The sequence below is a fragment of the Poecilia formosa genome, unplaced genomic scaffold, assembly GCF_000485575.1.
Source record: "Poecilia formosa unplaced genomic scaffold, Poecilia_formosa-5.1.2 Scaffold78, whole genome shotgun sequence".
NCBI lineage: Eukaryota > Metazoa > Chordata > Actinopteri > Cyprinodontiformes > Poeciliidae > Poecilia > Poecilia formosa.
Window position 1 is genome coordinate 801414 of NW_006800017.1, and position 26453 is coordinate 827866.

General features: G+C 42.1%; 1 protein-coding gene across 6 annotated transcripts in view; it reads left to right on the top strand.

The window, feature by feature from the left end:
* bahcc1a (BAH domain and coiled-coil containing 1a) overlaps positions 1–26453 on the top strand; it is a 76177-nt gene that overhangs the window by 28166 nt on the left and 21558 nt on the right. For 3 of the 6 annotated variants that reach the window (XM_016673528.1, XM_016673530.1, XM_016673529.1), the window contains exons 3-10: positions 11163–11345; positions 19577–19699; positions 19789–22065; positions 22540–22651; positions 22757–22956; positions 23202–23363; positions 24935–25188; positions 25278–25623. In XM_016673528.1, coding sequence (XP_016529014.1) covers positions 11163–11345; positions 19577–19699; positions 19789–22065; positions 22540–22651; positions 22757–22956; positions 23202–23363; positions 24935–25188; positions 25278–25623 — 3657 coding nt within the window. Of the gene's footprint in view, positions 1–3446; positions 5139–11162; positions 11346–19576; positions 19700–19788; positions 22066–22539; positions 22652–22756; positions 22957–23201; positions 23364–24934; positions 25189–25277; positions 25624–26453 lie in introns of those variants that run through there. The other 3 variants (XM_016673531.1, XM_007556327.2, XM_016673532.1) reach the window with 2 other exon arrangements.

Below are 26453 nucleotides of genomic sequence, written 5' to 3' on the forward strand. Positions count from 1 at the left end.
AGATACAATTCAGGTGTGTGGCAGAAGGGAAATACCTAAAACATGCAGAACAGGGGGGCGGTGAGGACCAGGGTTGAGAAACACTGGTTTAGATCAAAAAGATTTTATGTTTTAGAATGGCCCAGTCAAAGTCCTAACCTATATCAATGGACATTCTCTGGCAAGACATAAACCTGATATCACCATAATCCAAAGTGATTGAGCTTGAGCTATTTTGAAAAGAAGCGGCAAAACGCTAGGTCTCAATATCGGCAGAGCTGCTGGCGACAAAACCCAAAAGACTCGCTGCTGTAATTTCAGCAAAAAGTGTACCGACTCATGGGGGCTGAATACATATGCACGCACACTTTGCGGCTGCAACACGTCAACACGAAAAAGGTACTGCATACAGAGAGGTGAGAAATAACTCTTTGATTCAGTTTGTTTCCCAACAGCCGGCTCTTAAAAACTCCGAAGTGGTTGATTAGCAGTTTGTGTTCTTGCCTGTGTGCTCATGTGTGTGAAAGAGGTGGGAGTGAGAACAGCCAGGATGCAGTCTGAGAGGTGAAGGACTCCCCTGTTGTATGTGAGGCCCTGGAGGATTCATCTCCCCTTCCTTCTCCTCCTCCTCCTCCTCTCTCTCCCCCTCTTACACTCACCCCTTCCTCTGTGAGCTCCACAATGCTGGGAAGAAATGTGTCATTAACGGGGAGGGGGGAGAGAGACCAAAATAATGTTTATGGGCTCAAGCAGCACTGAAATCATTTTCCATATCAGTGCAACTGCATGGGCCCTGTGGGGGAGTAAATCTGATTTTCTCCTCCCTGTGCCAATGGGAAACATCATGGGAAAGAAAACAGATTGGATTGTTAGAGCGATGGCCTGACGCAGCTGTGGGCGGCTCTTTTTTTTTGTGTTTGGGCGCTTTGCTGTGCGCGCGCGTCTATGTTTGCTCATAAGTTTAAGTGTGTGTAAAAGAGAAGGATTGAAAAACGAGAGATGGGGTGTGAGTAAGAGACAGCTAAATGTGGGGAGATAACATGCACATGTGGATAAACGTTTGCATTGAATCTCCCGTTCAATTCTGTGGAAGTGCAGAGTCGGGACTCGACACGTGGCCCTAAATTAATCTCACGTAGCAAAGGGTCAGATACAAGCGTACTTGTTAAACCTCTGTGACCCCTCCACAAATCCACGCCTCTTTTCGTGCCCAGTCTGTAAGAAACGGTTAACTAAAAGACAAATAACCCTACTGGTTTAGTAGAATGCTAAAGGAAACACTGAGGCGCTTTGCAGAGAAAAAAATCACATTGCAATGAAAAAATAAACTAGATTGGAGCAGCCTGTAATTCCCTTCCTAATACATCTGGAAAATTTAAGGGGCAGTTTGCCTACTGTGTGTTGCAACATTATTTTCACTGTGCGTGCTGTTAAGTCTGTTTTGTGGGAATCGGGAAAATCGGGAACGTGGGTGATTTCACTGGTGGGTGTTACGGTAGGGTGACGAGTTTGGAATCTTGGTTGTCCAGATTGTTGTCCTCGACCTGCTGCTGTTTCAAATCTGTCCTCCCACCTTTGGCGCCCCGGTCTGGAATTCACCGCTCTTCTCAGATTTGTCCCAGTGACTCGGCAAACATCTGCATTTCGACGCGAATCATAGCCAGTACGCCTAAGTGAGCCCAAACCTTTTGCTAAGCCCAGTAAATGTGCCATCGGATGCTGCTGCTTTACATTCATTTTTACTGTAGTTCTTAAACTTTATTTCTACCTGATCCTCCTCAAATCCACGCTCTCCCTCATCACTCAGCTCTTACCACGACAGTCAGAAATATTTTTTACTCTTAAATGGCACTCTCTCTCTAGCCTGCTCCTCTGTAAAGCTGCAAATGTGCTGCATGTCCTCTTTATTTAATGTACCAATAAAATATCTCTTAAGCTGGAACTCTTCCAGGCATTGCTTTCGCTTGCTCGCCGGCCACTCCCCATCCGCTCCTCATCAAGATTGGTGGTGGTGAACTCTTTGAACGGCAATAAAACTCTGTGAAAAATTACTTTATGAATGATAATTGTTGTAACACCTAGGTCAAGTATACACTGAAAAAGATTAGTGACAATTTCCTCCGAATTTATTCATACTCCTTGAACTTATTCACATTTTGTAGGACCCAGAAAATGTTTTGGGATTTTTGTTTGATAGACCAGCATAAGGTTTGCGCTGGTCTTTGTTTATATGACTGTTCAATCTCTGGAAATGGAAATAAACTAATATTACATGTTACCCTGAATAAACTATAATTCACAGTGACACATGGTGGAGGGATCCTCGTCTGATCCCTTTTCTTTTCTTTAGCAGGGAGAGCCAAAAGTGGCGATAGGTTGTCATGAGGCATTGTTAAGTGTATCATCCTGTTGCATTATGTTCTGATCTGGCTCAAAGGCCACAGCAAGAAGGGAGATGCCTGTTCTAAAGTTCCTATAAATATGTTCAACACAAGCTACGGTTAAAATCAAAGTTTCTAATATGAAGTGTGACTTTGGCCACAAAAGGACTCTGGTGTGCATGGGCGGAGGATATATGTGGAAGTTTTGTAATTTACAATCAAAATAATCTAGAAAGCAGAAGCAGCAGGATACCTGTGGAGGGGAGCAAAGAGAAGTTAGTTTGCAGTAATGGTTTAAATAATTGAAGGTTTAGGCATAACCTAACCACAAGGATCCTGCAGGAGTCCTAACACTGTAGAGGAATATAATTATTTAAATTCCTCTATAACACATATAAATACAAAAGACTTTGAGAGAACTAATCATAGAAACATGCTAACTCTGGAGGAGCTGCAGGAATCTATAGCTCGCGTGGGAGAATCTGACAAGAGGACAGCTATTAGTTCCGGATCATACTTTTTGTGGAAGAAGAAAGCCATTGTTGATGAAAATCCATCTCGATGACAACAGTCACGTTGGAAAAGGTATTACAGTCAGATAAAAATTAAACATTTGGACTAGATGCATCATGTACACACAGCAATCTCTTACGTTGGAAGCTGAATTGTAGTTCGATAATGAGCTAGAGCAGGCATAGAAGCTAGTGAGAGATGGTTGGAGTTAAAAAATGTGCTGCAAAAATGTTAAAATGGGGCAGAGGTTAATCTTTTAGCATGACATAACAAAGCAGTACAGTGAGAAGTACAATAAAATGTTCAAATCAGGAGTCTCAAACTAAACGTCCCTCAAGCACATTTAGATGTGTTTCTAATTCAGTACATCTGAGCCAATATTTAGGTCATAAGAAGACTTCTTTAGAAATTGGTTACATATTTGATTGAGGTTTCTTGCACCAAGGATGCATTTTAAAGTTCAAGGCAGCATGCCTTGAGGACTGTATTTTGAGATGCCATGTTTGGATCAAAGATAATTCAAAGGTTAAAATGGCCCAGTCAAAGTCTAGACCTAAATATAATTGAGAACTTTACTAAATGCTGGAAGACAAAAAATACTTGAGATTGTGCTTGCAGCAAAATAGGGTTCTGTAATTTATTGAGTCAGAGATTGTATAAATGCTGGTCAAACTCTTCAGATATTCACTAGTGAAAAAAAAAAAAAAAACTAAAACCCGAAAATTTTTTTTCGTTTAACATTTACATAATTGGTTTTGTTGGTGTGTCACGCAAAACCCAAATGATTGAAGTTGTAGATGTACCGTGACAAAATGTGAAAAAGGTCAATGAGCATTAATAATTTTGCAAATAACTTTAAGCATCTGTACACATAGAGTGAGAGCAGTATTGTTGCAAGATGACTGCTTTCCTTCTTGTACTTCCGTGGAGTCAGTGTTAGAAATATTTTTGACAGTGCAAAATGCGGTGAAATGCTTTGATGTTGCCTCTAAATACGTCCCAGAAGAAGCATTTCCTTGTGTTTCTGTTTGGGCCCCGAGTTCACTCACTGTTATTTTCAGAATTCCTGCCAAATTACAGTAAGCCATTTTTGGGTTAATTTATTTAGGATAAGAACCTCTAATCCCCGTCATGTCCTCTTGCATGCCGTGCAAACACTTGTTCAAAGTTTGTAGATAAATCATATGACCTCTCCAAATAAATTGTATTTGCTTTGTACTGCTCCAAAAGGATTTCTAGTCTGCCTTCGCTGTCTTTACCCTGTCATCGTTCTGATAGTGAACAAGTGGCTGACCACCAGCCCCACTTTGCAAACACAGGCTGTCAACTTCGGCAAGACGGCTGCCATATGGACTCACAATCGCGCACACAGATGCTCGCATATGCTCCGCAGCTCCCACACGCTCTTTCACATTGAAACTTTCTCACAGTTGCTCTCACACTTATCTGCTCTAAACTCTCCACTCTTACCCTCCCTACCGTCCCCCAGTGGATGTTGCCCTGTGTCAAAAGAGTCCTTCTCACTCTCTTCCTCCATGCGTCTATCCACCCATCCTTCCAACTGCTTCTCGCTTTCCACTTCTCCCACCCCCGCGCTGACCACATCCACTAAGCTCACTCCACAGGCACGCAGTGTGGAGAGTGTCGGAGGCGTGCGCTGCTGGCACTTTCCCCCACCCCTGCACTGGGCACGGCTCCAGCGCTGGACTGCCTGATTGCTCTCTCTTTCTCGCTCTTGCTTCAGTATACTTCTTGATCAGCCCAGCTTCTCACTAGATAGATGTTACCATCAACTCTCTCTAGAACAAAACGAAAAAAAAAAGAAAAAAAAGAAAAAATATTTGCAACAATTGTTTCTGAGAAGGAATTTGGCTACCAGTTGCACAAATGCTTTCAATATGACTTTGACTGTTTAAAGGAAATCCCCCCCACTTTAGTAGCCATTTCGAATTCCTACTGGGTTTTATTGTGAGGAAGTAGGCGCTGGGTTAGTCAGCGGCCCTTTGGGATAGCATATGCAGTCTGGCTGGAGCTGCTGGTGTGTACAGTCCCTCACTACAGTCCAGCTTTTCAAAGTTTAAAAAGCCCAGTTATGTACTGTATTTAGGAGTGAACACTGGTGTGGAAAGTCCGTCTTGATTTTTCATGGACATCTAAATTCCTGGACAGAACTTGGAATTTGCTCGTTAGGAAAGTCTGGTAGGAAAGAAAGTGGAGGTCAAACCTTTGTACCAACAGGCGTCCTGCTCAGTATGTTTTTGCTTGGTAAGTCGATATTCATTTCCCTTGGTTTCAGAGTGAGTTTGTTTTGGAGTTGTCCCAAGAATACATGCCACAATTAACTGAGTCACCAGTGATTATTTTGTTGTAATTATTATTATTATTATTATTTTTTTTACATAAACAGTGTCTCTAAAACGTGTGCACAGTGCTGTTAAAATACAAGGTTTATGTAATGTCAAATAAATGGTAGAATGATAAATTATATAAAAAAAACAATACATATAATGTTGCATTTATCCTAATTTATAGAATTTACATTGTAATATGGGTGTAATAACTTGGTTAAAAAAGTGTGTACACTCTTTAAGTAATGCTGTAAATTCTGCATTGATTCTTCTTGAGTACTCAATTACCATTAATTCTATAAAAATCGCATTTATTTGAAAACAAGTCCCGTTTTCCTGCTGGGATTTTTCAGATTTTTTAAATTATTATTATTATTATTATTATATATTTTTTTACATTTGCAACCTTCGTCTGAAGCCAAAGGTTATTAAGATATCCAGAAAATCTGTCTGGATATCTGAGGCAGAATGTGAACAGTAGATGTCCTCACAATTCAAAAGACTTCGAAAAGGCTTGCAAAGTAGAACGGGCAAATCTTGTCAAATGAAAATGCGGGATGCTAATCAACTCCTGCCAATGAACACTGAGTAATGAAATTGAATCAAAGGTGCTTCAACAGGTTTGGATAGTGCACACTGTTTTGTTTTTCTTTCCTTCTATTTTTCTTTTCATTCTGCGCTTTGAACTTGTGTATGCGTCTATTGCTTAACAGGGTGTACACATGTGAGAGTCTCTCCATAATCACACAGGTAGAGAATGTTTGCTGGAATTATAAAGAACTCAACTTTCACACCACAGTGACTGCCTTCTTCACACACTTCGCCTTCTTGTGTGTGTTGACCGTTTCCAAAGATACGTGGTCTGCTTCTTCTGGCCCATTTTCTGCGGCGCTCCCTGATCACTGAGCGGTGGAGAGCAGGTTTATGCAGTCACACCTACAATTTTCTCTTTGTCTCCCTTCTCTCGTCACCGTCACTCTCACCTCTCTCATTGTCTGTCGAGTGTCCTTGTCTAGACGACACGTCTATCCGTCCCTTTAGGCAGCTGTCTGAAAACAAGACTGAGAACCAAAGACTTCCTGGGCTCATTTATCAAAAGCAGAGGAGGAAATGTGATGCACTGGGAAATAATCATGGGCAGTGTGTGAATGAGTGTGCATTTCCTAAGGAGAAAATGTTGGTGTGAGTCCAGCATTCAAAAGGACAACATGCCATTGGTGGGTGCTTAATGTCTTCTCCACCGTTTTTATTTCCCAGATTACTTCTTGACCCACGTAAATCTGTTCACATCCTATTATTGTTCAACGCCTTGTTAGGACACCAAGCAACAGCACAAGCTTGAGTAATATTAATCAGCAGGGTTGCTAACGGACCAGATTAGTTGCCCAAAAAGTACAAAGAGGTGGGGCCTCTCTCCCAGGATCCAAACAATTAAAACCAGATAAAATTTCTTGGTGAGGTGTGTGTGTGTCTGTGTGTGTGTGTGTGTGCGCGCGCGCGCGTTTGTTTGTAATACCTTGTGGGGACGATTTTCCTGACATATACTACGTTGTGGGGACCAATTGCTCCTTGTGGGGACCGGAGCCTGGTCCCCACAAGGGGGAAACCCTGTTTTTGGGTCAGGGGTCAGAGTTAGGGCTAAGGTATGAATTGAGTTTTGGTTAGGGTTAGGGTTAGGTATGTGATGGTTAGGGTTAGGAAAAGGGTAAAGGTAAGGTTTAGGCCAGGGGTCCCCAAACTTTTTCCTGCGAGGGCCACATAGCTGTTCCTTTCTCTGGTCGGGGGCCGGTCTCAGGTTTTGTAGAAAGAAACCTTAGAAAATTCTTGTCGACGGGGGGGGGCGACACATTCGCGCTTTTAGATAGATTTTTACCCAGAATGCAAATGGAAAAAACCGTGAGTGAAACGGTGACTGGGACTGACTAGTATATATTCCATTGAGGGAAAGTTAGTTTCACATCTGCTCAAAAGCCCCCTGGTGGTTGAAGAAAAATCCACATATAAACCGGAAAATACAATATATGAAAAAAAACACTGAATGCTCTCTGGTATGAGGAGGCGGGCCGGATCCGGCATTGTTCAGGGGGCCAGACCAAATGACGTGGCGGGCCGGATCCGGCCCGCGGGCCGTAGTTTGGGGACCCCTGGTTTAGGCTGTAGAAATGAATGGAAGTCAATGGAAAGTCCCCACAAATATAGCAACACAACCGTGTGTGTGTGTGTGTGTGTGTGTGTGTGAATACAAGTTCTGGGGCTTCAATGTAGGCTGTGAAGGCTGTTGTTGCTGAGCAGCAGGCTGACTGAGTGCATCAGTCCATCGCTTGTTGTAAAGCCTACTTGCCTTGAGCGCTGTTTCTCCTTTGTTCCCATGACAACTGGGCCTTCATTCTTTTGCTCCGCCTCCCAGCCTGCTGCTCGCTCCTTTCCGTCCTCGGGGGCCTTTGCCTTGGCCCACGTCACCTCACGTGCACAGTTGTTTAGCTTTGTTCCGCCGTCATCTTACACACCTACGTTGAAAACTAGTTAACACCTCCAGTTCAAGAGCTGCCATGCTATCTGTCAGACCCTTTTTTTTTCCCTTTTTTTGCTTGCACGTTTCAACTTTTCTACAAGACATTAATTTTAGGCTTAAAAGAAGAAAGCTTTGATTCCTCAATTCATTCGTTTCCCCCTTACTTTAACTCTATAAGAGGATTAATCTTTATTTCCATTAGAGATTGGCGCCAATTAGGATCCACATGACCTGATGTTTTTAAGAACCTGCACAACTGCGTTGAAAGAAAAGTATAATACATTTAAAGATCAAGTAACTTCATTTTGAGCAGTACTGATAGATTTTCTATAAATACAGGGGAATTCAGTGCTTGTAGTAACTTTGTTTTGCACTTAGGTTGGTATCCAAAATGAAAGTCCCTCAGGAATTAGCTATTTCACCCCTGGTATTTCCAGACTATCAGGATGTAGAGGGTAAAATATAGTATGATGTTGCACTGTTTCTTTTAATAAAACAAAATGAAATGACAAACTATTAGATATGTTCATTACTGCTGAGTCAGCAAGCCAGTAACCTGATGTAAAGGTCAGTGTGTTATGAAGCCATATTTTCTTCTGCAGCTGATATTGGAAAAGTTATTGTTATCCTCTCTGGAGTAGATGTGAAGGTCTGATGTAATAGTTGTGGGGAGGGCCTTAGGTATCCCTCCCAAACCCCCCCCGGCCCCCTGCCTCAATATAATTTTAAATCGGCCTTAAATCTAGCTTAGTCTTTTGAAATCTACTTCCTTGGCATCCTCTTTTCTCATCTCCTCTTTCTCCTTTAGTCGTCTCTCTAACAGCAGCAGCTCTCCTCTCAGATAAAGAGAGGCTTCGCTCATTTTGTCACTTTCATAGTCTCTCTCTCTCTCTCTCTCTCTCTCTCTCTCTCTCTCTCTCCCCCCTCTCTGTCTTTCTCTCTCTGAGGGAAAGCTGTTAATAATGCAGGAGGATTAGCTGATCTATGTGAGCTGGAGGCAATGAGGAAAGCTGGGGTTCCTGGGGGCAACAGGCAGAGGGGACGAGTGTGTGCCGTGTGAAACGCGGCGGCACACAGGAGCCCTAGGTGCCTGGATGACGGAAGCTGGATGCATGCCTGGTGAGCACGCTGGCCATAATCCCACCCCCTGACCCCCTTTGCCCTGTAGTTTGGAGAGCTGTGCCAGGAGCCCTCCATGGAGACAGGGTGATAGGAGGTGGCAGCAGAGAGCAGAGGGAGAAAAACAATGGCTTTTGTGGTAGTTTACAATGCTCAACACACACAACTCTCCTACAACTGAGGAATCCTCTTCTTCAGTTCTATATGTTACATTCTCTAAATAGTTGAAGGAATGATGGTGTTCTTTTGGTTTATTGCAATTTTTGGATCTGCTAGCAGCTCAATTGAGTTATTTTTTACATCTGAGTTTATTTATCTTCATAAAAGCAGCATCATACGCTTGCAACCCTATTTACACACTTTTGTATTGTTTTATTTCTCATTATGCAACCGAAACTGCAATACGCTTTTTGGGGTTTTGCTCTTTTGGGCTACGCCTCTCCTATCTTTCCACATCTGTACGCAAGAACTTTTGCCCATTCTTCAACAGCTCAAACTTGGCCAGATTGAATGGAGAACATTTTTGAACATATATTTTTAAGCCTTGCCACAGACTCGACCATTCTATCACTCCTTCTTAGTGTTTTAAAGCAGGTGGATAGCCATTTTGTTTGTTGGTTTTGGAGTTGCTGTGTCTTCTGTACTTCATGAAGTTATTAATTTACTAACGTATTACACAAAGAAATCAGACTTTTTTAATATTTAAATTAAATTAAATTCATGACACGAAAGGCTAATTTCATAGAGGTTTATTTATTTATTTATTTATTGTTTTAAGTGGAAGTTAGGAAAATTTGGATGTCCTGGAGAATTTCCACCTGTCTTATGGTATGGTAGAAAATGTGGCTCAGATTATTCAAAATGTATTTCCTGACCTACCATAGATGGGTGTGACCTCCTCTGTTGACCCTTTTGTTTTGACATTTTAGCAATACGCCTGTTTGCTGTAGGTGTGCTGAGCAAACCGGTGAGTTCAGGCCTTCTGTCTGCCTTGAGGAGATGCTCATTCCCTGCTTACCAGATTAAAACTTCAGACATTTTGTTCTCACAGTCACTGGAAGGGACCGACTCATGTTTGGATTGATTAAAGGTGGAAGAAAATCAGGTCATGTCACACATGTTGCAAGATCAACCATCCTAGGACAAAGATGGTTAACCTTCATAGTGTTTCTTAACCCTATGTATATATTTTTATAGCTTTACATGTATGATACACACATCTGTGTGCATGTGTGTGTACAAGTGAGGTCTCATACTGGCAACTTCATACATATGCATGAGACCTCATGGTTGTGTCACTTGGGGGAAATGAATGTGTAAAGAACTGGGCTCCCGGGCCCCTCACTCAAGTGCACTGGCGGGCGCGTAATGGGAATGCAATTTAAGCAGTGGTTAATCAGTGTGTTTTCACCAGCTTGCCCAGCAATGCATAATAGACAATCAGCCCCCAGTCACATGGGCGTTGCTACAAATGGTCAATTACTCATCATAGTCTTGTTAAACACAAGGTTCAGCCAGCCAGGGACAGATTGCTCTGCTGGTGCCATTATTATTGGGAAGAACAAAGCGAAGCAACGTTATGAGTCAGAAAGAAATCGTGACAGAGGAAGGGAAAGAAGAGACAATAGGAATTTGAAAAGGCACGGACATAGTGTATTTCTGCTCATCGGAATAGGAAAGAGAATAGCGGAAATGGCTGTTGTGACAAAAAAAAAAAAAAGAGAGGAAGGAAAAGGGAAAACCAAAAATGGAACTGAAAAAGAGTGAAAAATAGAACTGTTATAGTCACGCTGAGAAATGCAAGAGTGAAAGACAGAAAAGAGAGAGCGGAGGTGAAATGGAGCAAAGCAATAAAAGAGATTGAGGGCATGAAAGTGAGAGATGGAGAGAGCAAGATAATGGAGAGAGGGAGAGAAATTGAGAAAGGGACGCTGGGGAGCAGGAGCAAAAGTGTGTGAGAGCGAGAGGGAGAGAGCCTGAGAAAGTGTGTACTCAGCTGTGAGATGAGACCTCTGTCTGCCCATGGGGAGAGGTGCTGTGAGGGGAGAGGACTCCGCTGACAGCGAAGGGGAGGAGAGTCTCACACTCTTTCTCTCTCTCTCTCTCACACACACACACACACACACACAAATACATGAACACACAATCTCTCATCCTCTCCTTGGCTTAATGATTCAAGCTAAACAGTGAGTTTACAACGAGATAGGATGCCTCTTCCTAGAAAGTTTGGTCACAATCATGGCAACAGTCCACTCCTCTAAATCTAATCTTCACTTTCTTTCTTCCCCCTTTGTCCCGTCAACGATGCAGGCAGTGGATTGATGGGCAACTCGTCAGCCTCTTTCATGGGGACCTTCCTTGCCAGTAGTTTGGGTTCCCCGCCTTCTCACCCGCCTCACCCCTCCAGGCCGCCGTCCTCCCCCTCTTCGCCATCCTTCCGAGGCGGACCCCACTCCAGCGCCTCACAGATCTGGTTTCCCCATTCCCATGAAGGTACCTCACATAACACCAGCATATACACACTCATGTAGTTATTCCATCACTTCATCACATCGTCAGCAAAAGGTGATACTTGTATCTTGGCTGTTCTGGAGACACGGGTTTGGCTGGTGTATTGTTGTCCTGACATTTCCTATTCTGGGGATTTGCATAAGGCTTCTGCTAAAATTTGCAGTGGTCTAACGACAGTTTTGTACCAAAAATAGAAAACAAATTTTAGAACAGAGCGCTGTGGTTCAGTTGTCTGGATAAGGATGCAGGGTCAATAGTTCAGCCAAAGAATCTTGCGGTATTCAATTCATGTCAGCAAGAATGTCGCCCCAGGCTGTGCGAAGCAGCACATGGAAACGTGGGCCAATAAAAAGTTGCAGTGATTGCAAAGCTTTCTGCCAGTGCCTCAATTGCAGCTTAACAAAGGGGCGTTCCCACCCAACACTCAGCATTACAACATCCTAACTGCACAAACATGTGCTCAGACACCCAAAAATAAGTACACTCTTTAGGTTCAACGCCCCCAATGTTAGTTTCATCAGGGAGTCAGAGAAGGATGACATTGAGAATTTATTTTGTTTTTGAATAGACTAAGAGAGAAAATATAAACAAAGGGATTTTCAAATAAAGATCTGAAAAGTGTAGCCTTCTTGAGCAGCTTCCCTGTCTCTGCTTAACAAAACCATCCCCACAACATAAATCAGTCACCACCGTGTGGCAATGGTATGCTTAATGTGATGTGTGGTGTTAGTTTTCCGCCACATATTGTGTTTTGCATTTGGACCAAGCAGTTAATTTTTTTATTTTTATTTTTTTACCTCATCTCATTTACCTTATTTATTGCTGATTATATGTATTTTGGCACCAGCTGGTTTTATGTAAGAGCAAAAAAGAAAAAAAGTTGACAAAAAGAAATGGCGACCAAACCTTTCAGATACCTTCATTTGTAAAACAAATGCTTGAAAACCGCATGTACCTCTTTTTGTTGGTCTGTCACATAAAATCCAAGTAAAACACATTGATGTTTGGGGTTGTAATGTGGCAGTTCGTGGTGTGTGAGTGAGAGAGTGAATTTTAGAGAAACTCTTGTTTTGCCTGGCTTTGTACATCTGGCGAGGAGATGGACTTTCTACATTAACACAGTTTCCGTCATAAAAAAACATTCTGAGTAATCCTGCTGACAAATAATCTCTGTATGAGCAGATGTTTCACGCATCAACACAACAACTCTTCAAAGACATAAAAGTGTTTTAGAAGTAGATCAACAACAGAAACAACTACAAGAACTCTTTAAACTAGTGTACCACCATCAATAAAATGCTTAAGGTGCAACTACAAAAGACTATGGTGTCTTCTGAACTTCAGACTTTACTTCCTCGAGCCCACAGACGACGTGTGAGTTTGTTGGACCACCGAATGCCTCTTCCAACCAAGACGTCATTGATTCAGTCAGTTAACAGTTGCTCTAATTCATGGAGAAAGTCTCAGCTGAAAAATAAACTTCAACATCGGCTCCCTCCGATACATTCTCCCTCCAGGCTCATTTTCTGAAGCCCCTCTGTTTGTCTTACCTTGCGCTCTTCAGGTTTCATTGTCGAGCACTTTCTTTTGTGGAAAAGAAAAATAATATTAGGAGCGATGATGGCAATGCCAACCCTAATAAAAGTAATGGAGGTGATTATGACTGGGATTATTACTCAGTTGGCAATGGAGGCCATTATCTCTATTGCAGTTTAATTGCATATAACGCACTAAGAGCATGATTGAATCCAGACTGTTCATCAACCACATTCAGCTGTTCCCTCCTCGACATAATTGCACATTGTCTTTTTCCTGTTTTGCATAAAAAGCAAGTCATCAAAATGAGCGGCACAATTACCCAGACTCTCGCCTCTTCTCTCTGGGTGTCAAGCAGCCCCCCGCCGGCAGCAGAGCAAGCTCTGACTTCTTGCATGTGTCGCCGCATTAGTGTCTCACTTGTATGCTCTGAGATACTCTGCGGATATTTTTTTTTCCTTGTCTCCAAGTGTCTTTTTAAACAGATTACTTACATGCAAATTCAAATGTAGCAGTTGAAATTTAAAGTCAGCTACTTGTTTATGATTCATATGTTTAAGGTATAGACAGCTTAGTATCCCTCCCCCCTTCACTTTCTGACATTAAACTGTGATTATTTTTTTTTCTGATTAAGGTAAATTGTGATCTCTTTTATCTTTTCTTTTTTTGCTAAATACTGGTAAAAGAAGAATATTTAATTTATTTTTCATCTTCTCCCATCTTCCTTTTCACCTTCAACTTATTACACACTTAGTGTAAGTTGGGCTTTATAATTTTCCACATGATGTTGTCTTCTTGTGATGTCATGTATTCTGTGAAGTTCACCAGTACCCCCTGCAGCAAAACTCCCCCATAACAAGATGCTGCCGCCACCGTGCTTTAGATTTGGGATTGTGTTCTAAGGTTTACAAAGTTACCAAGTTTTTCACCTGTCTTATTTGAGTGTATTTGCAAACTGTGATCTAGGTTTTATGTTGCTTTTGTAGTAATGGCTTCTTCTTATTCTTCCTTCCTGATTGACCTTTCATGTCTGAACATGACTCTTTTGTGGACACTGGCACTGTTTCTCTCTCTTACAAACTTCAGCCAACACTAGGTCTTTTGCTTTTGTTCTGGGGTTGAAATGCATATTTATCTCCAAAGATGTGCTCATTTTTGGAAAACAGAAACTGTCTCGTTGACTAACAGTCTGAGGAAGGACATTCCCGTGTTACATAGGTGTGAGTGTAGAAGAGGTGAATATGGCATCTTGTTGAAGTTATATCTAAGATTGAAGAAGGCTTTTGGAGAGCTGCTGTTCTATTTTCCCATGAACTCACATCAAGAAGCTGCTTGTTTGATTTCCGGGTGTTTAGCCAAGACATCAACACCTGGGCTTTCCCAAATAGTTTAAAGAGATAAACTCAGTGTATATAAACTCCTGAATTTGAAGCAAGCAATCAACAAAACATCCATAAAAAATGATATAATGATTGTATATTTTAGCTAGTCCAAATCATCTTGGTAATCCTGAGTTAATTTGAGAAATTATTAGTCTGATTTAAGGTCAGACAGTTAGGGGAAACAGTTATGTGGGGGGGGTCTTGTATACTGGATGTAAACACCTTGTTTTTTTAACCGGAAATGTCATTGCGCGTAATGCTTCTCCAGTCTTCCTTGCTTTGAAGTGAATTCTTTGGCATATGATGTATTTGAAAGTGAAATAAAACAAGAAGCTTAAGCAATCTGGCATCTATCAATGCAGCGTCTACAGAAATACTTCTCCAAGTTTTGTTTTGGTAAAAGAAAAAGAATGGAAATGTCAAATCTCACTAGACATGCCAAGCCCACAGTAATCAAAACACACTCCGTCAGATAAACGTGTTCTCACTTTCAAGCCGTCAGATGTTGCTGTTTTGTCAAAGCTGTTGGCATCTCTTCAATATGCACATGGTGTCCTTTACCGTTAATTCGGTGATGTAACAATATTTCACACCATTTATTTCTGATTTGAGTCTGAGAAAACTGTCGTTTCTTGCTAAGTCTATATTTTGTCTCAGATTAGTTTGAACACTCTGCTTGGTCCGGAACTGCATGTCCAGTGAAGACTATAGCAGCGAAAAACAAACAAACATCAACATTTTATAAAATCAAGATTTTATGCTGATCCTTCAATCAACATTCCTCATTCTTCCCTTTCAGATATGCGACTTTAAGATGCTTCTTTCTCATACAAATCATTCCACAGATCAATAAGTATTCTTTGATTCTTTCTGATTGTATAGGCATACACTTTCACATTAAGAGTAGGGCCTGCTGTAGATTTTGTGATGACAGTTTAGGATTCTGAGACTTTAGTTACGGTCTTGTTGTCTACTTTCTTTCAGGGTGAACTTGTATAGATGACCAGAGCGAGGCATGTTTGTGTGTTACTTTAAATGTCAGCTGTTTTCAAGACAGAAGAATGGCTGATTTAAAGTTCTCTTTATACCTCTTCAATACCCTTACCAGTCTCATAAGGATTTTATCATAGTGTGAATTCTCATTTTAACATTCGGAAGCAAAACAAAAATGTTTGTGGTTTAAAAACAGAGCAATTTTCTTTTAAAAATGCGAAATATTTTATTATTACATGCACTAGTGATATGCCTTTGTGGGATTTTATCTATTTTAGATTTTGCTATAAATATCCAATTCCACTCCTTATTAGAAGCAGTTTTTATTTTTCTTGCATTTCACAAAATGTTTTAAAAAATGTTTTAATATACTTAGCGTTGCAATTAGATGTTTTTTTGCAATAACTATTTTGAGAAACCCAGCTTTAAGTTTTTCGTTAAACTTTGCAAGACATGTTTCTAAAGAATATTGGACAAAATACAAAATTAAGCTTTCTGTTATTCCTTTATTGACTTAACTTGTGTCTGTGTTCAGATGTTTGTGAAAACTGGTGGGGAGGCACTACCTTGTATAGACCTAGAGACTATTATAATGGGTACTTTATTTGTTTTTTAAGTATCAGGCCTTTGTATGAAAAGTCATGTTAATTCGCATAAGTTTTTTCAGTCAGCTTGGTAGCTGAGTGAAAAAAAAAAAAATATATATATATAGAAAACATGTTTGAATCAAACCTGAGGCCAGCTGGATGTGGTTCAAATGATTCACCTTGTGCCAAAAAGAATCTCTCTCATAACTCAGTCTACACTTATAGACATACATGAATACATCGATTGCCTGCACACTGCTTGTCTAATCTACTCCTGTTTGATACGCCTTTCCAAGCCCATCTTCAGATGTCCTTCTTTTCTTTCTGTGGGTCCTTCCTGTTGGTTTTCCTGTAGAAGGATTTTAAGCAGCACTACCCACCCTCCTCCCACCCCAACATGCACCCTTCAACCACCCAAGTCTCCCGAGTACACGTCTGCTTCTTTCATGCTCTCTCTCTCTCTCTCTCTCTCTGTCTCTCTCTCTCTCTCTCTCTCTCTCTCTGTCTCTCTCTCTCTCTTGCCAGCCTGCATCCCTTCCTTTCAATTAGTCAAACCTGAGGAGATGCATCACAGTGCTGCCCCTCCTCCGCCAAGTATCTCTCGCCTCCTCTTCTCTTCTCCACCCCTTCTGTGTCTTGATGGTTCTGTCATTTTCTTCTCAATTAGCGGCCCTGACAGGCAACTTGGGCTGCTCCTCCTCTTCTCTTGGTCTTCATTTGCCCTGCACTGTCCATCAATTTACCTAGCCATGAATTTTTGTAGCCATGTGCGTTTGGGTGAGGAATATAAAATTGTGAATAGAACTTAACATACTGACACCCTTATACAAGCTGTAGAAATGTTATATTAATTAATTTGTTTGTTATTTATTTTGGATAAACTTCATAAGTAATTGATTGGGCTGAGGAGAACTAACTCTTTCCTTTGTTTTCCATCTAGACTCTTCCTCTCTTTTCGTTTTCGGTTGTTTAAGAAATTACCTTTTGGATATTCAGAAAAGGAATTCAACTCTGTGTGCTCTGTCTCTTGCCTTTGCTCCTCCCTTAGAATCAAAGGCATGCACTGTGTTAACGCCCCTCTGTCATTTACTTGCTGATGCTGACATGTCTCTGTGCGTCCCCATGTATGTGCAGAGCGCCGGGCTGCTGTGCAGTCAGCAGACTGCACTAAGACCTTTCTCAAGTCACCTGCTGGAGCAGCAGCAGAGATTAATGGCTGAATGGGCTCCGCCATGCCCAGCAGTCTCCCCTGTGTTGTCCCATTGGAGGGTACGTTGAAACTGAGCAGGCTGGCATTATCGGGCACAGCCAGACCACACTGTGAAAAGGGATTACGCTGTCAATCGTCACGCTCACAAACAACATGCTGCTGGAGAAAAGAAGGCGCTCTCCCAGCTTGGATAAAGACCGACGAACTGCGCTCTGCTTTTCTCCCCCTTGAAAATCAGAGAAAAATGTCTTGCTTAAACAAAGGATCCCTGTGCCCCCACCTCAGTTGGTGAATTGGCATAAATCTGGATGCTTATTAATCATCACAATGAAAAGAAAGACAAAGTGGGGATGGGAAAAGAGTGTTTGAGGTAGAAAAAGCTGTGAAACAGAGGAAAAATTAAAGAAAAAAAAACAAGAGTATGCAATTATCGCCCTGTTACCCTGCACAGAAAGCCACACCTCCCGTGTTATTGCCATGCTGTTTGCCCTCTCTGTGCATTTCATTAATTAAGATTGGAGGAAACAGGGGCTGCAATGAGGCAAGGTCATTAAGCCCACCACAACACTCCTCCCTCTCCTGAGCCAGCTCTCAGCTCCAGCTGCATTGTTCCTATGTCAAGAAAGAAGAGACTCAACACCCAGGGATGAATTTGAAAGGAAAGAAGAAAAAAAAAGATACCGTCATATAGGGACAAGGCCATATAAAGTGCATTGCTGAATGAAGTTGCATGTTTGTCTTTGATTTAATTTACAGAGATTGTATCCTGTTCCTTTTTCTCATTGTCCGTATTCTCTATATGTTGGAAAGTTAGGTTGGAAGAATTGATGGGCCTTTTTGTGGGCATTAATCTTCTGGTATATTTATGATTAGATATTTTACCGCTCTTTTTATCAGTGGTAAACTGATTGGTAAACTGATGAACGAATAAATCAATTCATAAACTTGGTTGAAATTAGTTAGTTTCCAACTATGGATGATAGGTTAGACTTTAATGTAGATTCTTCATAGAGTGGAAGTTGGGGCCATTCCAGAAGCTTAATGCTGTTTTATCCATACCATGCCAAACCCAGTTCTGATACTAATTTGGCTTTGGGATCCTTTTGGGACACCCAAAAGGGTATCCAAGTTTCAACCATCTGCCACTTAAATCGATGGGGGAGTTGAAGAATTTGGAGGTACCCCCTGATTAATCTATTGCCCTAGTGCAATAAACCGCCTTGACTCATCTAAACATCAGAACATTCTTCTCCTGCTTGACCGTAAATCCTTTCTAAAGAAGGAATCTGACTTGCTCATATGGGCACTGAAGATGTTGACTTTGTTTGAAGATGTTGGTTTTGCTTGAAGATGTTGGTTTTGTCACTTGGGCTCCTTTTTTGGTTGGCACTCCCTCAGACCTTGTTGTGATGCCAGGAGGTTGTTTAGAGATACTGTCAGTGTCTGGTTGGACTGCAACTTCCTATCTTTAATTTACTCAAATGGATTGGGGTTGTATGTATGCAATTCAATCTATGTCTATATATTTGATCTTAAATCCATAATAATAATTCCAAACTTGTGCAATCTGTTCTTATTTCATAAATGCATTGAGGTTGCTGGCTGCTTGCTACGCAAAGAAGAATGGTTTATATGTATCATTGAAAACGCCCAAATTATGACATTCATGTCATTGATGAGTGCATGTTTCAGTGACTGGCATTGCATATGAATCCCAGAAAAAAGCAGGTACACTCTGTCATGTTAGGGTTTTTAAATATTATTTGCTTACATGTATGCAAACTTAAATATAAATAAAGATGGCCAGGCATGCCACATTATTTATCTAGCACTCCTTAGACCTTATTTTTTAAGCTTCTTTAAAAATTATTTATACATTTGTATAAATAGGGTAGTTTAATTTGCATTCACGTGTTTAGAGACCATAGTTACCCAGTTGCAGTGGTGTTGTCATAGTGATGCCTGTCTAGGCTTTCATCTCAGTCCACATTCTCTCTCTTCTCCACCCTCAAAGTCCTTTGTGCTCTCCAGTGTCCTATTTCATAATGATTATGTTTTTCTGTGGTATTGGTATAAATGTGCACCAGATGGCCTTGATTTAAAGAGCGCAGGTGTACTGGCTTATAGGCCCAAAATCCAAGCATCCTTTTACCTCTAAACTAGGTTACTAAGAGTTATAGAGAACGAGCTCTCTGTTCACACAAGCCTAAAATCCACCCTCATCGCCACACTCAGATGAGTATAGGTGCTGCTGTTGGTTCTCACGGTGTGATGAAGAATAAGCCGTATGTCTCAAAGAAAAATGTCATATTACACCAATCCCTGAGCTTTTCTTTCATTATCTAAATGCTAAACTCAGGCAGGAAAAGCAAACATTAGAATCACAGCCAGTACTTATTTGCGTATGAACACCAGCAGCTGCACTGGGCCTGAAGGATTACCACATATAACTCCATCACAGTAGCGGGTGTCACTTTATCAACCGTCTCTCTCCCTCTCTCTTAGGTCCAGGATACCCTCGATTTTCAGGGAGTCTGGCCCACACTTTCCTTCCAATGAGCCACTTAGATCACCATGCCAACAGTGGTGTTTTGTATGGGCAGCACCGTTTCTATGACACACAAAAAGGTAAGACATGCTAATAAGAAGACAGTTGAGAACACATTTATTCACCAAATGTAACCTTATTTGCTTGCATGTCTTCTTTTCTGTTCTAGAAAACTTTTACCTGCGGGGTCTTCCATCCCAGCCATCGCTCATTTCAGCCAATCACGGCCTGCCATCGATGTCTAGGACAGGTTCAGGACACTCTCAGGGGTCCTGCAGCAGGGACAGAGACCCAGGCTTGGGGGCAGGTATACATAAGGGTCTTAAAGAGGGATCAGTGGAGAGAGGAGTGGTACCTGTCAAGGACAAGGAAAGATCCAGTGGAAAACAAGATGCTAAAGAGCGACAGCAGCAGCAACACCAGAATCACCAGACACCTCAGACCACGCACCACCACCATTCCCACACCCATCAGCAGCAGTCTCACTATCCACAGCACCCACTGCCATTAGAGGAGGTCAATAGTCGAGCGCTGGAGAGACATAAAGCATCGCTCGCCATGGAGTACACTAAAGATCACCATCAGAATATGAGCAAGCCCCTTAGTGCTTGTTTGCATAATGGCAAGATGCCAAATGGAGATCCAGGAACGACAGCAAGGTCGAAAGTCTCCTTGCCAAGCTGTGGTGGAGAGGGCACAGGCCTTCGATCTATGGTAGATGGGGGGAGCAGCCAGGGCAGGCATATAGGGTCCAATGTCAATGGTCGCTGCACCAAAGAAGGGGTAAGTGGTGAGATGAGGATTAGTGAACAGCCTTCTGATTGTCTGGAAAGGGGTCAGGCACCACTTCATCACTCTCTGCCCTACTCAGTACCTCCACCCTTACACATGGGCTCTGCTGCCGGAGGGGCACATAGTCATCCCCATCCTCATTCTCACCCCCATTCACATCCTCATCCAGGGGGATTCCATTGCCTTCAGCTCCACCCCAGCCATCCACACCACCCACATCATTCACACCATACCCACCACCATCCAGATTTTTTCTGCCCACCCCCACCTGCTCCTTTGGCCAACCCTGCCTCACAAGACAGAGGGACAATCAGTGTAGGACGGGAGCCTAAAGTCACAGGGCCAACATTTGTACCATCTGTGGCAGACCTAGGGGACAAATCAAATGGACCATTCCAGCTTGGTAACCCTGATTGCCAGGGTGTGGGAAACGGAGGAGGCAGCACCTCCAAGGACAAAGCAATTGAAAAAGGTGGCAGTGGGCACCATAGTAACTGGCAGAGAAAACAGCAACAGCAGCATCCATACAGAAAGACAGAGAAGTCTCTAGACTGGATGCAGTCTCACCATCAACACGTTCAGCCCTCACAGCTTCCTCCGCAACCCCAACAGCAACAACAAAAAACGCCCCATTCTCAACAACAGCACCAAGTTGTACGATCACGCAGCGCAGAGTGTATTAATAGTTCGGTGGACATGGATGTGTTCAGGCCTTCGCTTTCCCAGGGACCAAAGGCGGGCCATTCTGTCCCTCATTCTGTCAACTCTTCTCCTTACAGAGACTGTTCCCATCAGGGACCTCCACCTAATTCTTCCCCACTTGGAAACAAAAACATGGGACAACATGCAGGGGCTGGAGCAGCCCATACTTCCGGAGGCAGCTGCTCATTACAGAGAGAAGGCCAAAAGGTAGCTAGGATTCGTCACCAGCAGCATGGCAGACCTGGCCCAGATGCTCCTTCTCCAGCTGAGCTGAACCAGAGTAACAATCAGGAGCTTAAGAGAAAGATGGACATGTCTCCTTATGGGTATAACAACAACAGTGGGCAACATCACCACCAGCAACCACCTGTACCTCCGTGGGGAATGAGGCCTCCACATCACATGTCACAACCAGAAGAGGAGCAGAGGAGGTCATACATGGAGTTAGGAGGCTCTGGTGGACAACACTCACAACGGCAACAGCAGCAACAACAGCAAGGATTAGGGCTCCCTCCTCAACAGCCCCCACCCGCACCCACTCTCAGTCAGCAACAGCCACAGCAGCAACCGGAAGCCCAAGGTCCAACTCAGGGCGAGAGCAGTGCCATGAAAAGCCTGCTGAAGTACAGCAACCAGCAACAACCATTGCTTCTTTCTCAGAAGAGCCCATTTGGGGGGCTGGGAAGTCTCAAATCGGGTCCATCAGGGGGTAGCTGTGCTCTCCAGGGCAACAAGCAGACTCTCCCTTCCAGGAAGGGCCCTGCTGATGGTGAGCGCCCTGATTACAGTGTGAGGAGCAGAGAAACGGGGGAGGCGGGTCATGTGGAAAACGAGGTGCGGCAGCCCCCAGTGGGAATTGCAGTAGCAGTCGCCAGACAAAGGGAGCCGCCATGCCGTTCAGGAGACGGTCACCCCAACAGCCGGCAGGGACGAGTTCATAACTCTGTGAAAGGTAGGGTAGAGCAATGCACAACAAATGACAGTGTAACAAATTGTTAAAACAAAGATAAAATATTCAGAAGGCCAAAATTTAAAAAATTTGTTGTGGTCAATACAAGTCAAAATAATTTTTTATTTAGTTTTTGTTATTTAGCAACGTTTGGTCGCCTCTTTCAGGATTCTTTTTAAACGCAAATTGAACTCAAATTTTGGTGAATGTTGCTGATTACTGTTGAATTTCATTGTAAATATTCATTCAAATAATATTTTTTCATACTATATCCAGTCTCAAATATTGGGTTTTGCAAACAAACGGAAAGTCCTTTTTAAATTTGCATCAGTAACAGAAATGAATTCCACTTGTCCATATTTTAGAACTTTGAAAAACTTGTAACTTGTATCAATCAGCATGATTTCATATTTTTAATGTATAGCTAATAGAAGACAATTAGGAGTATCTGCCTTATGTGTAATGTTCGTCTCACAGGATTGCCCCGCTCCATGTATCCTGTGGATCCCAATGAGGAGGAAAGGAAAAGGATAAATGAAGAACAAATGGGTCTCAATTGTCTGGATAGAGATAGAGACGCATACATCAGGTATGTAAATGTAGTTCCCAAGGCTACACAAATTTGCTTTGTAAAAAAAGAAACAAAAAAAACACATGTACTGTATTTCTCTGCTCCTCTATTTTATAATGACAGGGATAATAAGGAACGTGTGGAGTTTGCAAGGATCCACCCTTCCACCAGCTGCCATGGAGACCTCACCTCCCATCTGATGGTCCCTGGTGGGACATCCCTCCAGTCTGGTCAGTTAGGAGACCCTGCTGCACATTCTGCTCACCATCATTGGATGCCAAGAACTGGAAGTCCATCCCTTTGGATGACAGGACATTCTTATGGTAAAAAAAATAAAATAAAATAAACTAACAACAACCTTCTGTTACACATGTCTTGTTTGCAGCAGTTTCAATTTCAAATACAAGTTTTGAAAATGCAAAGAACAAATTCTCTCCATGCTTTTTGTTACCATTTTGTTTTTAAATCAAACTATTTCAAATTGCCTTTTCATTCTTCTGGGATTTGAAACTAGTAATCACATGCATATATTAGTTTTGTAATCTCTGTTGTAATCATTTTTGTACAGCAGGTATAGGTCATACACCCTTGCATCAGAACCTGCCTCCAGGTTTTTCTTCAGCCATGCCAGGCCCCCTGCAGCCAGTCCTTCCTCTACCACAGGACCCCTCAGCCCAGTTAGTGGTCCTTCCCTCTGAGCCTGCACCCCATCCAGCACCACATCACTTGGGTATGCCATAATTTTGCACTATCAATTGTAAAGAAAAGAAAATGTGCGTAATAGTAATTCAATTAAACATTTACTTTAATAAATAATGTTTACATGTTTGAATGTTTGAAGTAGACATTCAAACGTCTTTTTAAATAAACTCCAGTGTTTTTTTAAATAATTAGTGGTGATCTTGCAAGAAAACATAATAGAAGCAACAAAAGACTTTAGATTAAAAGGAAACTCAACATCCTTCTGGACAAAAACATTTAACATGCAGAGCTGCAACTGAATGGTTGGGATCAAGTTATATTTATGTGTCAGAATGCCCTCATCAAGGCTCCAAGAGCTAAAGAGGAATGGTAAAGCAATTCAATATCTTAATGTGTGAACTGGTAAATATACCCCAAAAAACATTTAATAAACACACTCAGAGGAGCTATATACAAATGCTTGCCCCCATTTTAGATTTCAATTTGTTAAATATAACATTGTCGCATTTTTTCACTTCACAACACTACTAAATGTTGGTCTATAGCATAAAATCCTATATTGATATGTCAAAGTTTTTGTCTGTAATATGACAAAAAATTCAAGTAGCATAAATACTTTTGCACTTCATGTGCACTACAATAAACTTTGAATGCTCAGGAGAGGAAAAATAACAAGTGTGACAGAATGATTGCTTTTTATAAGCCACCATATACACATATTTAGTCAATAGACAGACGACTTTAATCTGCCTGCTCACAGTCTTAGAACCGGCAGTTCAGTTGTCGCTCAGCGGGACTAACAACTGAGAAGGAAATGGATCAACACAAACTACCCTACAGGGAAACATTTGCATATTCAAGTCTGACTTTAATTGTTGGGCTATGACAAAAGAAGGAATTAAGAAAAAAAAAGTAGATGAACCTGTTAATAGGAAATGCATAATAAAGTCACACAGAGAGGGAAAGGGAAAATAAGGTTGTTGTGTGGCTCCTTGAGTGTAACATCTGCTATAAGAGAGGAAGTACACTTTGAGACGTGGGAATTAGGATTTCTGAAATCCCCCTTTTTATTGAGGTTTGACTGAGCAGGTGGGACATTTCTGAGTTCTCCGAAGGGGCGTAGTTCTATTTTCAGCCTGGAGCTTGACCTCTAATCAACCTAAAAACAATAATCATCTGGTGTCATTGCACCATTGTTAAAACTTTCCTCCTACATTCCAAAATTCTCAGAGCAGATTGTAAGAAAGCGCTTTTTGTTTTAAACAGAGGAGGGAGAGTGTGGGATTTTTGCTGCCTGGGGAGATGTTGTGCAGTGAAGTAAAAAAAAAAAATCGTTTTTGAAAGGATCGATGTTTCTATAAAATGTGAATACAATGGTTTTTAAATGATCCCTAATGGTTTTTGCTGTTTGACAATTCTCATCTGACAGGTACATAATGATAGAAAAAGAGAAAAGAATTGTTATCTGCATGGCAATGTATCGTAGGGTGCTATACATGCTGATATGAAAAAAAGAATGTGTGCATGGGTGTGCATGCATGGGCTTTTGTTGTAGCGAAGAGTCCCCTCATTGAATTCCTCCTTCCTTTTTCTCATTAGACGTGATCGAGCAGCAAGGGCTGTGGCCCCCTGTGTATAGCTCGCGGGGCCCACCCTCCCACATGCAACATCCTGCTGTGTACTCCCGATCTCAGTTTCTACGGCAACAGGAGCTGTACGCCTTCCAGCAGCACCAACAGCTCCAGCATCAGCACCAGAATCACCAGTCGCAGCAGCTGCAGCTACCTCCTCAGCCTCAGCAGCAACACAGGGCCGCGCACACCATGCAGCATCAGTCCACGCACAATGAACAGGTGGGTGTCAAGTCTCGGTGTGTGTGTTTATCGTATTTTAAAAAGACACACACGATATGTGTATAAAACAAAACTTTTTGACATGGCAGATACACAAGAGACCAGACGAGCCGTCAGATGAACTAGAAGAACTGATTACAGAGCCAAGACCATCCAAACCTGCTAAGAACTACTCCTACAACCCCCCACAGAGAAGCAACTCACCCCCTGGAGCCTGTGCCACTCACTTGTCCCCTTGTTACCAATCCCCCTCACTGCGCCAACATCCCAGAAGCACTCCTTCCACGCCCTGCCCAGCACCCAGCCCCATGGCGGCAACCCCTCACTCTCCTGCAATCAGTCCTGCACCACCTCAGATGCTCAAGGGTCCTGAATCCCAGGATAAGAGGGGCGAAGGACAGGCCCCTCAAGATTACCCAGAATCTCTGGAGCCTGGTAAGCAACAGGGGAAAAAAGCCTTTATTGTCTGCAACTGCAGAGTGCTCTTTGGATTCAAGTGAATCGCAGTAAAAGAGGACATTAGCTTATTTCTTCACAATAATTTCAATCTTACACTGGTCATTAAACATGGTGATTTCATCCACTTCTGTCAATACTGATGATAACGACTATTGAAAGCCTAAAATCCAGTTTCTTTGAAAAGATGAATATTACAAAAGACCAATTGGGAAGTTTTATTTCACAAGATGTAAGCATGAGTCAGTGCTTCAAGAGCCACTTTGCTTACGGTAAGCCACTACTGAACCAGAGACAATTTCTGAAGAGTCTTGCCAGAGTTGAGGAGAGAAAGGACTGTACTGTTGCACATTGGTCCAAAGTCCTGCTTAAAAAAAAAGAAGTACATGTTATAATTCATCTGGAAATCAGTGTCTCAGAACTTAACGTAGAAAAGCAGAGGTGCAGAATCCAAGTTGCTTATGAACAAGTGTGAAGTTTCCAAAGTTAGTGATTTGAAGAGCCACGTTGTTTGCTGGTGTTCTAGCACTTACACACACACCCACAACAAAAGTATCTACTTTAATGACAATGGTATCATCATGATTGACTGGCCAGTCACCTGGCCTGAATCTTTGAGATAATAGTCAGGACAATAGCCCCTCAACAGTCTGCCTCCATGCCACAATACTTTGATAAGCCAGTGACGGGTGATATTATCAAAATTACTACAAATCAATGCTTGACATTACAAGTTCTGCTTTATAAAATTTAAATATCAAAATTCATTAACTTTTAGAGAATATTCAAATTTATTGGGATTTACCTAT